This window comes from Poecilia formosa, unplaced genomic scaffold (assembly GCF_000485575.1).
Source record: "Poecilia formosa unplaced genomic scaffold, Poecilia_formosa-5.1.2 Scaffold904, whole genome shotgun sequence".
NCBI classification, from domain to species: Eukaryota; Metazoa; Chordata; class Actinopteri; order Cyprinodontiformes; family Poeciliidae; genus Poecilia; species Poecilia formosa.
This window is the reverse complement of record NW_006800843.1, coordinates 6,884-25,703: the sequence shown is the minus strand read 5'-3', so window position 1 is coordinate 25,703 and position 18,820 is coordinate 6,884. Positions and strand designations below refer to the sequence as shown.

The following is an 18,820-nucleotide window of genomic DNA, read 5'->3' as shown; positions in this document are numbered from 1 at the left end:
GAAAAGTTATACAAAAGTCTGAAATTCTATTCAATTTAATAATAGAGGCAGGGTCACAAACACGCTTATAAAGCGTGTCTATACTCCAGTTTTTAGTTTATGTATTCATCTTCAGCCAATTTAATAGATGAACTCTCCCAGCCATTTATAGCTTTTATGTCCATGTTAGCGACAGGATTTGACACCTTTGTTCATCACACACAGAAACGCATCTACCAGCTATGTACCGTGACGATGCGCTCCGCCACCCATTTGTTGAGACCGAGATGAAACAAAATTTATTTTCCGGTTCGTCCGTAAAGCTACACTTACGTTAAACATAAACTACAGAATAGCTGCCCACAGTGTTCAGTCTATTCGCTCACCTGTATAAATACACTTGCAGCACTCCTTGCCACCACCAGAAAGCAGCTCCAGAATGAGAAAGGCTGCGGTACTCCAGGCATCATGCCAGTCAATTTAAGGATACTAAATTGATTCCCTGAAAAATGACAAAAACCCAAGACACATTCAGCTCAGTGTCCATGAAATAATATTCAGATAGGATTTTTTTTGCTGACTGATTTTAGTTGCCTCTGTGACCTAAAATTACAGAATCACATGGGCAGTCTATAATGTCTGGGTGTGAATTATAACCTGTCAAATGACTGGTTGGCTTAAATATTTTTTTACCCTTTAAAAAAAAAAAAAAAAAAATGAAAAATACAGAAAATATTCCATTAACACAACCCCTGATATAGTGTTTTCCCCGAACGTTGGTGGCGGTCCGCTCAGAATAACTGAATATTGATGATCTGGAAGGCTGAGTCCAGCATGTTTTTGTTTAGCCAGGTTTCTGTTAGACAAAGAACAGCACACTTCATCTCTGTAGAAATAGTCTCAGATGTAACAAATCCACTTTATCCAGTAAGCGTGCATAGTCTAGAAATGTCCGCTTCAGTGGTCCGAAATTGGTGGATACGGCTGGGCCAATGCACCCTTTCGCTTCTCCCCCTTCTGTATTCGGGGACCACATTTCCGTTTGACTGATGTTCCTCGCACTCTGCTTCACCAGTCTGTTGTCCACTGTCTGCCAAGTGCAGATTTCAGACGTGGTGATATATTAACAGCTGAAATGTCTCCAATAGTCACCAGTTTAGGCGGGCTAGATCAGGGGTGGGCAATCCTGGTCCTCGAGGGCCGGTGTCCTGCAACTCTTCGATGTCTCCCTGGTCCAACACACTTGAATCAAACAGCTGAATCACCTCCTCAGTGCAGTCAAGTTCTCCAGAGTCCTGCCAACAACCTCATTATTTGACTCAGGTGTGTTGAAGAGGAGATGCATCTAAAAGTTGCAGGAGACCGGCCCTCGAGGCCTGGAGATGCCCACCCCTGGGCTAGATTGTGGCAACAAAACAATCCAACTATGAAGGTTGTTCACAAGATTATTAACAAATATGTAAAAAAAAAAAAAAATAAATTTTTTTAATAAAAATTACATAATGTAGCTTTAAAAGCTCCTGCTGTGACACTCCGCCTTCAGCACATCATCACAACAGTGCTTCTCCATTATACCAGTTACAACCAGCCTTAGGAACTTTGCACTGAAAAGTAGTGGAAAGAATCAGAGCAACATTTCAGGTATTTACTCCAGGTAACACCCTAACCTTTTGGGTATTTTCTTTTGTAGATTAAAGCCAATTAAATGGTGTAATGCAATTAAGAGGAGCATAACAGGTTTTAAACCGGATGAATTCAATATTTATCTATCATGTAAAAGCCCTAAAATACCGAGATCAGTTTCAGCCCGTTCCATCCAGTGGTGTGGGTGGAACAGTACACTTTAGAAGTACACAAAATCTGTACTTGAAAGGTTAATTCCTAACATCAAGATTTTTGTCATGTAAATCTGGAATCTGGATGAGAACTGATCCCCCTGGACACTCACTCACACACAGCCATTATGCAGCCTGTGCGCAGATGTGTGTGGTAAAACTGCTGGAAACTAACCAGCAGATTATGAGTCTGAGACAAAGAGGGTGCCTCCTCTTGTGAGGAGCCACACCAGCAGGCCTGTGTATTATTTTCCTTCCTGTCTCCATGTCCAGTCAGAGTCATTAACACAAAGAATATTGGATTCCTAGAGACGGAGAAGGAAGGAGACACTGCCTCCCAAAATCAGATGGTAACAATACAAGCGCTCTTTACAGCTACTTTACATCTTCAAGAATGTAAAGTACATTCTTGAGCTTTGTACTTTGTACAAAGAAATTCTGGGAGAAGTGGGTAGCTTAACTGGCCGGCCTAAAAAGCAATCAGTGATGATTGAAGTTTACGGAGACATTTGTGAAGTAAGTAAGTAAGTAAACTTAATTTATATAAGGTTTTAAACCGGATGAATATATAATTTAAAACAAAAATGGAAACATCAATAATAAAATAATCTAAAATCAGTGAACAAAGTTAACCAAAAGTCAGTCTGAAGAAATAAGTCTCGAGACTTTTGAATGAATCAGTTGACTCGGAGCAGCACATTGATAGAGGTAGAGCGTTCCAGAGCCTCGGGACCACCACCTGAAATGCTCTATCACCACTGGTTTTAAAATGAGTTCTTGCTACCGTCAGCAGCATCTGATTAGAAGACCTCAGAGTCCGAGACGGACAGAGAGACTTCAAAAGTTCCAATATATACTGGGGAGCCTCACCATGGAGTGTCTTAAATGTTAAAACCAAAATTTTAAAATGAGTCCTAAAATACACTGGGGAGCCAATGCAGAGAGACCAGAACAGGAGTTATGTGATCTGTTCTGTGGGTTTTAGTTAAAAGTCTGGCTGCAGCATTTTGCATAGATGAAGGCAAGTCATGGATGATTTACTTAGACCCACTGAAAGGCCGTTACAGTAGTCTAAACAAGAAGAAATAAAAGCATAGACAATAATTTCTAATTCCTTCTGTGATAAAATAGCTCAAAACTTCTAAATATTCCTTAAATGGTAAAAACAATTGCAAACTAACAGTTTGCAATGATTGTCCAAAGACAAAGAACTGTCGAAGAGAACACCCAGATTTCGGAAACTATATTCGAAGAGTTTAAAAACCCAAGATGCTTCCTGATTTCCGCAATTTTATCATCAGGAGCAACGATAAGTGTCTCAGTCTTATTTGCATTTAACTTCTGGTGGTTGTCATTCAGCCGAATTTTAATGTCAGACAGGCAATTACCTGGTGGTGAGTTGGCTCCGGTGGTGGGGGAGGATGCCGGTCAGACCTGGCAGGCCTAAATGTGTTATGAGAGTCTGCTGGGAACGTCTGGCAGAATCCCTGTGAGACAACGGAGCTTTAACTCCCATCTCCGGCAGAACTTTGAACACGTCCCGGGGGACGTGGGGGACATTGAGTCTGAGTGGACCATTTTCCATGCCTCCATTGTCGAGGCGGCTTATCGGAGCTGCAGCTGAAAGGTTGTCAGTGCCTTTCGCGGCGGCAATCCTCGAACCCATTGGTGGACACCTTCAGTGAGAGATGCCGTCAGGAAGAAGGAGTCCTATCGGGCCTTTTTGGCCTGTGGGACTCCAGAAGCAGCTGATGGGTACCGGCAGGGGAAGCGGTATGCAGTTTGGGTGGTTGCTGAGGCAAAAACTCGGGCGTGGGAGGAGTTTGGAGAGGCCATGGAGAAAGACTTCCACACGGCTTCGAGGCGATTGTGGTCCACCATCCGACATCTCAGGAGGGGGAAGCAGTACAGCACCAACACTGTTTATAGTGGGGATGGTCTGCTGCTGACCTCGACTCAGGACTTTATGGGCCGGTGGGCGAAATACTTCGAAGACCTCCTCAAACCCACCGACATCCCATTGAGGAAGCTGAGCCTGGGGACTCTGGGTCGAACTCTCCAATCTCTGAGGATGAGGTCGCCGAGGTGGTTAAAAAGCTCCTCGGTGGCAGGGCCCCGGGGGTTGATGAGATCCACCCGGAGTTCCTTAAAGCTCTGGATGTTGCAGGATTGTGTTGGCTGACGCGACTCTGCAATATCACATGGACATCAGGGGCAGTTCCCCTGGATTGGCAGACTTGGGTGGTGGTCCCCCTGTTCAAAAAGGGGGACCGGAGGGTGTGCTCCAATTACAGGGGGGTCACACTCTTAAGCCTCCCTGGCAAGGTCTATTCAGGGGTTCTGGAGAGGAGGGTCCGTCGGATAGTTGAACCTCGGATTCAGGAAGAGCAGTNCCTGATATAGTGTTTTCCCCGAACGTTGGTGGCGGTCCGCTCAGAATAACTGAATATTGATGATCTGGAAGGCTGAGTCCAGCATGTTTTTGTTTAGCCAGGTTTCTGTTAGACAAAGAACAGCACACTTCATCTCTGTAGAAATAGTCTCAGATGTAACAAATCCACTTTATCCAGTAAGCGTGCATTGTCTAGAAATGTCCGCTTCAGTGGTCCGAAATTGGTGGATACGGCTGGGCCAATGCACCCTTTCGCTTCTCCCTCTTCTGTTTTCGGGGACCACATTTCCGTTTGATGTTCCTCGCACTCTGCTTCACCAGTCTGTTGTCCACTGTCTGCCAAGTGCGGATTTCAGACGCGTTGATATATTAACAACTGAACTGTCTCCAATAGTCACCAGTTTAGGCGGGCTAGATCAGGGGTGGGCAATCCTGGTCCTCGAGGGCCGGTGTCCTGCAACTCTTAGATGTCTCCCTGGTCCAACACACTTGAATCAAACAGCTGAATCACGGATCACGGAGCTTTAACTCCCATCTCCGGCAGAACTTTGAACACGTCCCGGGGGACATGGGGGACATTGAGTCTGACTGGACCATTTTCCATGCCTCCATTGTCGAGGCGGCTTATCGGAGCTGCGGCCGAAAGGTTGTCAGTGCCTTTCGCGGCGGCAATCCTCGAACCCATTAGTGGACACCTTCAGTGAGAGATGCCGTCAGGAAGAAGGAGTCCTATCGGGCCTTTTTGGCCTGTGGGACTCTAGAAGCAGCTGATGGGTACCGGCAGAGGAAGCGGTATGCAGTTCGGGTGGTTGCTGAGGCAAAAACTCGGGCGTGGGAGGAGTTTGGAGAGGCCATGGAGAAAGACTTCCGCATGGCTTCGAGGCGATTGTGGTCCACCATCCGGCATCTCAGGAGGGGGAAGCAGTACAGCACCAACACTGTTTATAGTGGGGATGGTCTGCTGCTGACCTTGACTCAGGACTTTGTGGGCCGGTGGGCGAAATACTTCGAAGACCTCCTCAAACCCACCGACATGCCATCCATTGAGGAAGCTGAGTCTGGGGACTCTGGGTCGAACTCTCCAATCTCTGAGGACGAGGTTGCCGAGGTGGTTAAAAAGCTCCTCGGTAGCAGGGCCCCGGGGGTTGATGAGATCCGCCCGGAGTTCCTTAAAGCTCTGGATGTTGCAGGATTGTGTTGGCTGACGCAACTCTGCAATATCACATGGACATCAGGAGCAGTTCCCCTGGATTGGCAGACCGGGTGGTGGTCCCCCTGTTCAAAAAGGGGGACTGGAGGGTGTGCTCCAATTACAGGGGGGTCACACTCTTAAGCCTCCCTGGCAAGGTCTACTCAGGGGTTCTGGAGAGGAGGATCCGTCAGATAGTCAAACCTCAGATTCAGGAAGAGCAGTGTGGTTTTTGTCCTGGTTGTGGAACACTGGACCAGCTCTACACCCTCAGCGGGGTCCTGGAGGGTTCATGGCAATTTGCCCAACCGGTCTACATGTGTTTTGTGGACTTAGAGAAGGTGTTCGACTGTGTCCCTCGGGCCCTGTGGGGAGTTCTCTGGGAGTATGGGGTACCAGGCCCTTTGATACGGGCTGTCAGGTCCCTGTATGACCCATGTCAGAGTCTGGTCCGCATTGCCAGCAGTAAGTCGGGCTCGTTTCCGGTGAGAGTTGGACTCCGCCAGGACTCCCCTTTGTCACCGATTTTGTCAATTACTTTCATGGACAGAATTTCTAGGTGCAGCCGAGGTGTTGAGGGGATCCGTTTTGGTGGCCTTAGGATTGCATCTCTGCTTTTTGCGGATGATGTGGTCCTATTGGCTTCATCAAGTCGTGATCTGCAGCTCTCGCTGGAGCGATTTGCAGCCGGGATAAGGATCAGTGCCTCCAAATCCGAGGCCATGGTCTTGAGCCAGAAAAGGGTAGAATGCCTTCTCCGGGTCAGGGGGGTGTCCTGCCCCAAGTGGAGGAGTTTAAGTATCTTGGGATCTTGTTCACGAATGAGGGAAGAAGGGAGAGGGAGATCAACAGGCGGATTGGTGCAGCGTCTGCCGTGAAGCGGGCGCTGTACCACACCAACTTTATTTACAAAGCACTTTAAAACAACCACAGTTGATACAAATTGCTGTACATTAAAACACAACATAACAATAAAAAAAACCAAATTCTTACAGTTTAAAAACAAACATACAATTTAAAACTAGATCCCTCTGGAGTTGAAAGTCAAGTAAAATAGATGGGTTTTAAGATGTTCTTTAAAAGTGGACAGTGAAGGGGCTTCTCTAACCTGCAAAGGCAAGTCATTCCATAACTTAGGACCCATGATACCGGTCCGTAGTGGTGAAGAGAGAACCGAGTCAAAAAGTGAAGCTCTCGATTTACTGGTCGATCTACGTTCCCACGTTTGGTCATGACCCAAATGGGTCATGACCCAAATGGTCATGACCCAAATGTCTTTGGGTCATGACCAAAAGAACGAGATCATGGATACAAGCGGCCGAAATGGGTTTTCTCCGCAGGGTGGCTGGACTCTCCCTTAGAGATAGGGTGAGAAGCTCGGTCACCCAGGAGGGACTCAGAGTACAGCCGCTGCTCCTTCACGTTGAGAGGAGCCAGTTGAGGTGGCTCGGGCATCTGGTCAGGATGCCTCCTGGACGCCTCCCTGGTGAGGTGTTCCGGGCATGTCCCACCGGGAGGAGGCCCCGGGGAAGACCCAGTACACGCTGGAGGGACTATGTTTCTCAGCTGGCCTGGGAGTGCCTAGGGGTTCCCCCAGAGGAGCTGGAAGAAGTGGCTGGGGAGAGAGAAGTCTGGGCCTCCCTTTTGAAGCTGCTGCCCCCACGACCAGACCCCGGATGAAGCAGAAGAAAATGGATGGATGGACAGGCAATTACTGAGTTCAGTCAATTTATGAAATTCAAAAGATTGGAACAAACAGTATTTTTGAATATTGTCAGCATACACATTGTGTTAATTGTGTCAAATAAAATTTTTGGATTTCACCCTTTTGATTTGATGAGATTAGCAAAATAACTGGCTCTTGCATTCTTGAGCATCTCATTTAAGGAGCTGATTAAGTCTTTAAGGTGGTACCTGTGGGCCACCAGATCAGTACGTTTCCATAAACGTTCAGTTTTCCGGCATAGTCACAAGGTCACAATTTCCTTATTAATCCAAGGACTGCTTGTACGCTGAACAGTGTTCTGTTTTAAAGGTGCTATTAAGTTCAAAATGTCCTTACAGTAAATGTTAAAACAGAGCTCAAACTCAAAGATTAACTCAACATCAGATTGTGGTAACAAAACTAACTATGAAGATTGAACTTTTACAAAATCCTTAAAATCTTGTATAATGTATTCTGAAACCATTAAATCAAAGTTAGGACCATTGATATTCTCAGTAAACAAATTCTGGATTAATAATTTATGTTAATTTTAATTGTTTTTTTTTTTTATTTGTCATTTTTAAAACTCTATATATGTGGGTTTAAATAGCATTTCACTTACGATGCATTTCTGTAACATAAAATTACCCAGAAATATTTTTACATTTCCTGTCAACTTAACATCTTTTAATACAAAAACATAGTGTTTTTGTATTAAAAGCCCCAACCACCAGGCTTAGCAAGTTTTCTGGGGCAAATCCTGAATCTATATGTAACTTTGGGATAAATTCATACACAAAATACTTGTGATACAAAAGTTTCACACTGATTCACCCATGTGGAGTGCTGTAGTGTGGCAGTGAAGCTGCCACACTACAGCAACAATGAGATTCCATCAATATTTAAGTGGCCTGGGTTTATGCTTGGCTGCCCCAGTCGGAATTAATCTCCTTTGTTACTGGTTCCCTTCTAGCTTGTCAATATGAACTTTTAGGATGCTGTTGCCATGTGGTCAGGAAAAAAAAAAGACTCAGAAAAAACTCCTGTCCAAGACGCATTGCTCACACTCCCAAAGACATTTAATTTGAATGTACCATCACAACCTGTATCAGTTACTAAAAAGAACCTCGAGTTTAGCTATTTGCAGCTAATACACCGGAACAATTCTATGATTCAGTCATTAATTGCAGTGGAAAAGCAATCAATTGGTACAGTGGAATTTCCGATGCTCATTCCAATCTGAGTATGTAACACAGAGAGGAAAACATATTAAGAAATGATAGGGTGGAAGCATTAGGGTCAGTACGACCTTCAAACGGCACTAGTCCCATTCATTTCAAAGTGAAGTTTTACCAAGCTATTTTGCCAGAAATTACACACACTAAAAATGAGCCAACTACAGCAGCTCACCATCCCCATCCTGAGAACTGCAGCCATTCTAATATAGAGGTGATGAAAGAGACTCCCGTCATTGTGTCGGACATTTGCCATTAACTAAGGACTAAAGAAAACAATATAGGCTTCCCCCCCACACACCCTCATCGACAACCTTGAGAGGACACATGAGAAGCTTTTCATCACAAATCACTTGATAAANGACCCCGGATGAAGCAGAAGAAAATGGATGGATGGACAGGCAATTACTGAGTTCAGTCAATTTATGAAATTCAGAAGATCGGAACAAACAGTATTTTTGAATATTGTCAGCATACACATGGTAAGAGACATTACTGTAGCGATTTAAAATAAAACCTATTGGGCGTATAGACAATAAAAAGAGGAGTGGGCCCAAAACTGAACCTTGGGGCACCCCACAGGACAGCTGAGCAACATCAGAATGAACATGATTCATAAACACAATAAAAGACCTTTCAGATAAATAAGAAATAAACCAATTTAAAACAGTTCCAGAAATACCAAAAAGATCTCTTAGTCTGTTGATAAGAACAGTGTGATCCACAGCGTCAAAAGCTGAAGTCAAGTCCAGTACAACAAACACAGTGTAGTTTCCAGAATCAGCTGCCATCAATACATCACTAGAAACTTTTAATAATGCTGTTTCTGTGGAATGCAATCTGCGAAAACCAGACTGAAAAATGTCCATAAGATCATTTTGCTCTAGAAAAGAAGTCAGTTGATGTGCTACAACCTTTTCAAGGCTCTTCGACATAAAAAGAAGTTTAGAGATAGGTCTGTCGTTTTCAGGCATAGAGGAATCCAGGTTAGGCTTTTTAACCGAGAACAGACAGCAGCACTTTTAAAACATTGGGGTACAGATCCAGAACAAAGAGACAAATTTATCAAGCTTACTACACTTGGACCGATGCAGTTAAAAATATCTTTAAAAAGAGATGTTGGGAAAACATCCAATGGACTGGATGACAGTGTCATATGCATCAAAAGATCAGTGATGTCATTAATGGACACTGGGGTAAAAGAGGACCATGTCTCTACGGTCAGAGGACAAGGGTCCAGACAGTGGGGAAGTGAAGGCATGATACTTGCTCTGATGTTAGCAACTTTGTTCATAAAAAATAAAAAGCGATTACAATCGGCATGAGTAAAAGCACTTTGAGATGAACACAGTGGAGAAACAATGTTCTTAATTGTGTCAAATAAAATTTTTGGATTTCACCCTTTTGATTTGATGAGATTAGCAAAATAACTGGCTCTTGCATTCTTGAGCATCTCATGTAAGGAGCTGATTAAGTCTTTAAGGTGGTACCTGTGGGCCACCAGATCAGTACGTTTCCATAAACGGTTCAGTTTTCCGGCATAGTCTCCTCAAGGTCACAATTTCCTTATCAATCCGGGGACTGCTTGTACGCTGAACAGTGTTCTGTTTTAAAGGTGCTATTAAGTTCAAAATGTCCTTACAGTAAATGCTAAAACAGAGCTTAAACTCAAAGATTAACTCAACATCAGATTGTGGTAACAAAACTAACTATGAAGATTGAACTTTTACAAAATCCTTAAAATCTTGTATAATGTATTCTGAAACCATTAAATCAAAGTTAGGACCATTGATATTCTCAGTAAACAAATTCTGGATTAATAATTTATGTTAATTTTAATTGTTTTTTTTTTTTATTTGTCATTTTTAAAACTCTATATATGTGGGTTTAAATAGCATTTCACTTACGATGCATTTCTGTAACATAAAATTACCCAGAAATATTTTTACATTTCCTGTCAACTTAACATCTTTTAATACAAAAACATAGTGTTTTTGTATTAAAAGCCCCAACCACCAGGCTTAGCAAGTTTTCTGGGGCAAATCCTGAATCTATATGTAACTTTGGGATAAATTCATACACAAAATACTTGTGATACAAAAGTTTCACACTGATTCACCCATGTGGAGTGCTGTAGTGTGGCAGTGAAGCTGCCACACTACAGCAACAATGAGATTCCATCAATATTTAAGTGGCCTGGGTTTATGCTTGGCTGCCCCAGTCGGAATTAATCTCCTTTGTTACTGGTTCCCTTCTAGCTTGTCAATATGAACTTTTAGGATGCTGTTGCCATGTGGTCAGAAAAAAAAAAGACTCAGAAAAAACTCCTCTCCAAGACGCATTACTCACACTCCCAAAGACATTTAATTTGAATGTACCATCACAACCTGTATCAGTTACTAAAAAGAACCTCGAGTTTAGCTATTTGCAGCTAATACACCGGAACAATTCTATGATTCAGTCATTAATTGCAGTGGAAAAGCAATCAATTGGTACAGTGGAATTTCCGATGCTCATTCCAATCTGAGTATGTAACACAGAGAGGAAAACATATTAAGAAATGATAGGGTGGAAGCATTAGGGTCAGTACGACCTTCAAACGGCACTAGTCCCATTCATTTCAAAGTGAAGTTTTACCAAGCTATTTCGCCAGAAATTACACACACTAAAAATGAGCCAACTACAGCAGCTCACCATCCCCATCCTGAGAACTGCAGCCATTCTAATATAGAGGTGATGAAAGAGACTCCCGTCATTGTGTCGGACATTTGCCATTAACTAAGGACTAGAGAAAACAATATAGGCTTCCCCCCCACACACCCTCATCGACAACCTTGAGAGGACACATGAGAAGCTTTTCATCACAAATCACTTGATAAATTGACAGATCAGGTATCTCAGAAGAAATTCACAGGACAGAGTTTGTCTTTAGCTTCATTGACTACAATAATTAAAGACCTCTATCCTCAAGCAAGGGCTAAGGGAATCATTTATTACATAATATACTTAATAATCCTAATATCAAACCTGTCTCTTTAGATCTACAATTTAAAGCTTTACAACCATGCTCAGACCCTGCCTCCATGTGTGCCCTGTCTGTGAATTGTATTGTTATCAATGGAGGGAAAGAGCTGTGACTTTACCCAATTATTGCAATGTTGTAAACCTTCACTTAGTTTTTAACATTTTCTTAAAACAGATGAAGTTGCACAGGCTCAATGAAACACCAAGCACACTGCCCGATTTCCATAAGAAAAAATCATACAAAATTTATTTCAATTATGTCATTTTTTTCCTAAAAGGTAAACTCAAGTTTAAAGACTTCACACATACACTGCTACATCTCAGGCATTTATTATAGGTACACTAAATAATTCAGGCTTAGAGTTAATGTAAACCTAAAATTCTGTAGTTTTTTTGTTTGTTTTTTTGTAGGAGATATAGATTACAAACATATATAGGGTTTCTCCTAGTGTATTATAGGCCGAGAGGCTTTATGTGTCTCCCCCTGCCAGGCTAAGCGTTGTTTTTGTTTTGATTTTTTATTTATTTATTTAATATATCAACCTGCAAGCATCTTTCTGGGGTGAGCATTTTACTGGCAGGGCAGAATTATTCCTGAAATAAAAATGGGTTTATAGTTTTTAGAGTATTATAGTTGATGCACTGAATAGGCAGTGCGGACCAATAAGACCCCACTGTTGCGGCTTGATCTCTGAAGTTCACCGTGGCACAGATCACTCATATAGGCTCACCTATATGGACATTTACGTCAGCCCTCTGTGAGGATGAGGATCCATGTTTCTTTGTAGACTTCATCAAGGTAGGAGTCAGGTTTAATCCATCGCGTTTGCTCTGCTCGCGTTCATAGGTGTTTACAGGTGCACATTTAGAAGGGTACGTTGAGCGTGCAGTGAGAATGATACACATTTGTGAACAAAGCCTTATGTACTTCATGTGCATTTACATCTCATGACGCTGATTCTGTGTCTGTATTGATCAAGTTTGCCTTCCGGGATGCCGGTGCGTTAGTGAGCCAGTGATTCAGTCCATGGTCTCACAGCACATTGGTGAGTTTTTATTCCATTTTATTTTTTCGGCAACACAATGCATATCAAATCCTTTGTCTACTTAAAGTCAGGTAGAGTTGCAGCATGCGGCAACTCTGTATGCTGTGTTCTAATCGAGTCATCCCACACTGCATCCCTACAACTTTCATGCCAATTTAAAAACAAAATGGTTCCAGATAGGTTTCACAATTTAATTAGAAGCGGGGGTTTTTGTCTGCAACAGTATTTTTTTTGTCTTCAGAAGAAAATTGACAACCTGCAAAAGCTAAACCAGATATTTTTATGTGGGCACAAGCAGTGCCAAATACTTTAGAATGCTACTTATACATTTTATCTATGAACTGGCTAATATTGCTCTCATTTAGCACAGTTTGCAAATCCAAAATATGGAGAATTTAGAATGGATTTTTTAAAATAAAGTGCTTAAGTTTTTAATTGCTTTCTTTGAATAGCAGCAATCCCTCTGTATAAAAATTGATTGTTGTAATAAATGTAACAACCACTAACACAAACAAAACATGTTTAATATGTATGGACTGTTCGATATGCCGTCTACATCTTCAACAACACGTTAAGGAAAAAAATGAAAATGTTCTTTATTAATTTTTTGTTTTTTCTTCACCAGTCTCTCTTTATCTGTTTCTGTCTCTCACCACCTTTAAATATTCATCCACAGTCTCCCTCTCTATTACTTATGGCTTTGCTTACCATGCTCAGACTTATAGAGCCAGAGGAAGCATTTCCCTTTTCAGGGTTTTCCCCAGAAAATCTGCTAAGCCTGGTGGTAGAGGCGCTAGAGCAGTCATCCAGTGGCCTACTGTGTTTTTGAGTTTAAAAAAAACTTTTTTCAGAAGTTGACCTTTAAAATGTCACAAATATCACAAGGTAATGTGTAATAATGTGTTAATGTAATAATGTGTTATTGGAAGACATTATTAACAATATTTAAACTCCAAATATAAATTCTTAAAGGCAAACATACAAAAAATATCCGAATAAATAAAGCTTAGTCTGGTGGGAACACAAGTAAAGCCAGGTGGCCCACCAGGCTTACAAAACACTGAGAGAAACCCTGAATAATATACAATTAAGAGATTTGGACAATAAGATGGCCAGTTAGATTCCACATTCACAGCCATAGGGATGAACGGAGAAGAACAGACTGTGCTTTGACTTAATGAGACTATTACAAGCTGAAAATAGGTACACCCTCACTCTCCATACAGAGTTTTAAATTCCTGAAACTACAGAAAGTGTTCAATTTCTCTCAATTTTACAGTCTCACTGCATTTCCAATTATTTTAAGCAATGATATCATAGCATTTCAACCTTGATTAATGATTTCAAGTTTAAAACGACTTTCTGCTTAGTGAAGTGGTAAGCTAACAGTGAAATAAAAAATGAGCAGAAGAATCATCTGGGATTATTTGGAGTTTTAGCAACAATAGAAACTCATCTGTCCCCAAATTAACAGCATATCACTGAGTGTGAGGATCCCACACAGCGTGATATCTTGCTGTGGAAGTCATGTTTAACTCTCAATCTAAATTAGTCACCGAGCTAAACACGCTGGCTTCTGCACGCATCAACGCTCTCTGAATCTTGAGGGAAGCTTACCTTTTCCAGCCCGTCATGGAGCTCCGACAGGGTGGGTCTCACGAGTTTCTCTCCCAAAGGCGCAGCCGTCTGTCGGTAAAAGTCAATTTTGGGAACAGCATCAATGGTGTTGTGGCCAAAGGTCCTCAGATAATAGGTGTTGGTATGGGTGTCATAGTGATAGTGATGCTGGCCCCCTGTGGATGAATGCAAGCTGGTCTCACTCATCACCGTGTCTCCGTTCTGTAATCCCTCAGGCGGCACTGCCTCCGGAGAGGCCCCGCTCCCCGACCCGTTCGGATCCGCAAAGTTTACCACTCTGAACCGTCCTTTGGCTTCCTCCCCCCCAGCCCCCGAATCACCACCCGCTGCGGAGTTTTCGGAGCTCGCAGACTTTTCTTCAGAGGCGCCCGCAGCTTCAGACACAAGATCCACCTGGAAGCGACTCTGACTAGGTGTCGGACCGGACGGCCTTTGCCCGGCATCTGGAGCTAAAAAATCATTTTCCATGGTAGCACTGTCTGCTGGCGCGGAAGGCGCAGAGGATGGTTCCGACATAGCTGTTATGCGGAATGTAGCAAACACTCGCTTGGATCTACTAAATCAGTAAAGAACGCGCTGTGTTGCTCCGTCACTAAACCCCTGCTAGTTGCAGGAAAACACACGCTGTGCTGCCCGCTGAGGAGAGGCGCAGGATCCCTAGCAGAGGGCGGTGTTAGAGGCAGATGGCTGCTTAGCGGCGGTAGGACATGCGAGTACAAACTGGGAAGTTACCACCACTCTTCTTTTTCTCTTTCTGTCGCAGTAAATAAAAACGTTCCAACAACCTTCGTCTTTTAAAAGTCAGGAAGGACCACTTGTAAGCGTTGTGTTGTTTTAATCAAGGATGCTGCTGTCGACCTTGCCACGACTCCTCCTAGAGTCCCAGCGTCTCTCTGCTTGCTATTATACACACTGCAGACGGCACCGGAGAAGGGTGGGATCCGCAGAGAAATGCATCGCGAGACTTCAGTGATTACCTTTTGTTTCAGACAGGGGGATGAAAACGTCGCGAGAATATTGCAATACTTAATCAGTATGGATGACGTTATCAAAACCCTATGCAAGGAAGGTAAGGTGGGGCGCGAAACTGTACCAACAGGCTAACCAACAAAACGTGCACGTGCAGTTCTTCTGCGTTACTTCCTCCATAAAGGAAGAAAACTTTATGAAGGAAAGACTTGACGCTTTGCCTCTAACTTAGACTCAAATTTTTAATCGGTTTTACTTGATCAAATAAACTGTGAAAAGTGCTGTTAATGTTTAGATTTTTTCGACTATGAATCTCCTCAATTTAAGCTTTACTTAAAACTGCAAAGAGCACTTAGCATTGTTCTTATGCTATTAACAGTTTTTGTTTACCATTCTGCATACAAAAATGATCTGGTTCATATTTTTTCCATTCAATCTTGTTCAGATTGTAGCAAGCTTTTATTAACAAAAATCTATTTTTTTCACTGCTTTAGTGTGTTGTTTAACACTATGACCAGCAGTTGAATAGAAGCTTAGTGGATAGGTTTTGTCATACTGTCACCTTCCTAAGATGACAGCTTGCTTGTGACATTTTTTTGCAAAGTGTGTTTCGTTTCTTTTCTTTCTTTCTTTTTATTTTTTATTTTATTTTATTTTATTTTTTTGCCTAAACCATCTTTTGGGAAAAAGAGGTCATGATCTTCTTTTCTTTTTTTTTCTTTGCCAAAATCAGGATTAGGAAGGTGATGATAACCCTAACTCTAAATGGTTGAGTCAACACTTAACATATTCATGACTCCAGCATCATAAAACTATTTGTGAATGACATAGAGTCTTCAGATACAATCCAGGAAAATGCTGCAGTTCATCTGAAATGTTGGGATCCATTTTTGTTCATGAATTGATCAGAACTAATTCCTAAGCATTCATTGAGCTGGAGACACCACTGGTGGCAATATCGGTGCTGCAATAAAACTCAGAACTGATCTCCTCTACAAAAGCAAGACCTGAAACCCAAAGCCTCGTCTTTGGATTCAGCCTCCAACTGAGGCATAATAGCTCTGAATCTTTTTCTTCTAACCTGTTAGCCAGAAATAAGAATTTATTCAAAACCTTCAAAGTGTTCCCTGTAGAACTTTTAGAAAGCGGTCTGCATACCTCAAGTTTCTGCATTCCCATAGAGACTTGAGAAGTATATTGATGCATCTGCCTGTGGAGGCCTGCTGTGGCAGCTTCTCCATTCATCAAACAGAAGAGTACTTTCTTCTGTTTTTCAACCCAAAATACTGGAGGTTCTGCTCAGAGCCTAGCTGGGATGCCAGTCAATCCTCAACTCTCGTCTGAAGAAAAGACTTTTCTGTTCCATCAATTTTTGGGGTATTGGTCATTGCTTTGACCCAACTGACTGATGATCAACTCAAAGTAAGACCAATTTCGGCTGAATTAGATGTTTTAAAATAAGGTTTTTGTAAATTGTCTTTCTGTTATATGTTTGCTTAATGTTGCTTAATGTTTTGCTGATTATATGCTTTAATATTCTTACATTATGTTGCTGCTTTGCCATTTTAGGTTTGCCACATGTTAGAGATTGTCTCGTTCCAGAGCAACTGAATTCAGTGCTGCTTGAATTCACTGGCGCTCTCTCTCGACCATTATCTTCTTTCTTCCTCCTGCTTCCACTTCTCTTCTTTCCTTGATTTCAAATACTTATCTACTTTGTGGTCATAAAAGGCCTAAGACCACGATTTCTTTATCTAGCTGTTAACCCTCAACATGTGGAGTTTCATGACCTATTGACAGAAGGTGGTGGACAGGTCTGAGTCTGGACAGTGACCTGACCTCCTCTTCTTTTACTTAAATCTTCCTCCTCCCTTGCCAAAGATTGCAGTGACTCTTTTCATTAGTAGCTTGTATACCAGTAGTAAAGGAAAGAGGTTATTATCTGCTGTAAAGTCGGGCTATTTTAATTATAAATTCTCAGATTTGATTAGAAATAAGTGTGTCAGTGAGCATTCTTTGTTGAGTTAATTCTGCCAGTAGTGAGAATTCATTCCTTCATGAGAGACTGAGTTTGGCTTATGAGTTGCTTGAGTAGGTGCCCTGATTAAACTCAATAATTTAAATTTTATTCATGATTTGATCAATCATACATTATTGATAACAACTATTAACTTCCTCAATATTGGGAGGTTGAAGCCAAACTTTGATGCAAGCTCTGGGTCCCAAGAATTTTGATACCACCTTGTGAAATTGTTACAAATATTTCTGTTTCCATAATCCTGATTCCCAACAGGAAAATGTTAGAGTTTCATAATGCATGCTTCAGTATATTGAAATGAAGAGAAATTATTATAGAAACTTCTGGGATCCTCTTTACCTCTGGTTTGAGAAAGTTACAAGACTGATGGCCGGAAAGACAGCAGGGAATCCCTTAGCTGTCCTTTCTACCTAGACTTTCAATAAGCTAGTAAAAGCATTCTGCACTGCTGCAGAATACTTATTGAAAGTGGAACATTTTTAGGCATAGTGGCTCGTACAAGTCATTGTCTTCCAGTTAACGTCGAGTTCAAGCCTTCTGCAAAATATTGAAGCTTCCTTGTGCCAGATATAGAACCTGATGTGTTCAGGGGTGTGTATCAATAAGGAGAAATACTGCAGCATGTATATATTCTAACTATAATAAGTACTTTTTAGGACTTTGTTTGAATGAGAATAAGATTTTAAAGTCTCCTGTTCCTGTATGAGTCATTCTACATCCAGAATGTAATGAATAACCAGTTAGCCCTCCCTCTGCACCCCCTCAAAAAGCACTGTCTAGGTACAACTAATATACATGACATTTAAAGCTGAGACATGTTAATAAATGTCAGCTTTATAGTAACACATTGGACAGATGAGCAGTTCTCTGGATATCCATCTACAGTGATATAGAGTGATTGACTCAGAGTACGCATCACTTCTATGATCTTTCACCACATAATTTTACTGTTAAATAAGTTTTAGATCGGTGGACAATAGAATTTTTAATAGTCAGTAACCTTGATTAGTTATTTGATATAGCCTACCTAGTACAAAGTATAATTTCATTGCATTTGTTTCCCAAGTTTGCACATATGTTTGCTACTTTTTGTCATTTAAAATACTCTCTTTCCTGTTAGGACCCCTTATAGAAACTATAGATGGTATTTAAGACTTTTGCAGAATATTATAATTGATCACTCCAGTCAACCACAGCTACTAAACTGTACTTACTTCCAGGACAAAATGTCACTTAATGCTTTACTAAATGCTCCTAAACCAGTTGCAATGTCAGAGTTGTTTACGTCAAAGTGCACAAGATCACATTCCAAAAATACCAAGGGAACTGTTCAGTCAAAATAAATAATTTAAGACAGTGTTATCACAAGGGGTGAAAGTAGTTTTAAATTCTTGGGGGTACTATGTGTCAGGATCTGTGCCTTTGGTTTTTGTTTTTTGCATCCACCAGATGCCGCCTAGGAGCAGAGCCCCTGGAGAGGTGCGTGGTCGAACCCAGGGACACACCTGCGGCGCATTATCTCCATGCATGGTTAGTAGCTTCCGAGTCTTAACATCCGTGGCCTTTATCTCTTCCACTGGCCAGCTGATTATTCCGGCAGGGTATCTGATTACTGGTAAGGCATAGCTGTTTATTGCACGGATCTTGTTCTTGCCATTGAGCTGGCTTCTCAGGACTTGCCTTATTCGTTGGAGGTATTTGGCTGTGGCTCCTTTCCTTGTGACCTCATCGAGGTTGCCATTTGAGGTCAAAAGTAAGATACATCCTAAA

General features: G+C 41.9%; 1 protein-coding gene across 1 annotated transcript in view; it reads right to left on the bottom strand.

The window, feature by feature from the left end:
* Positions 1-14,985, bottom strand: part of LOC103132022 (solute carrier family 12 member 2-like) — a 61,390-nt gene extending 46,405 nt beyond the window's left edge. The window contains exon 1 of the mRNA XM_016667102.1: positions 14,023-14,985. Within this exon, the coding sequence (XP_016522588.1) occupies positions 14,023-14,559 (537 nt within the window). The 5' untranslated portion in view covers positions 14,560-14,985. The remainder of the gene's footprint in view (positions 1-14,022) is intronic.
* Positions 14,986-18,820: the final 3,835 nt, after the last annotated feature.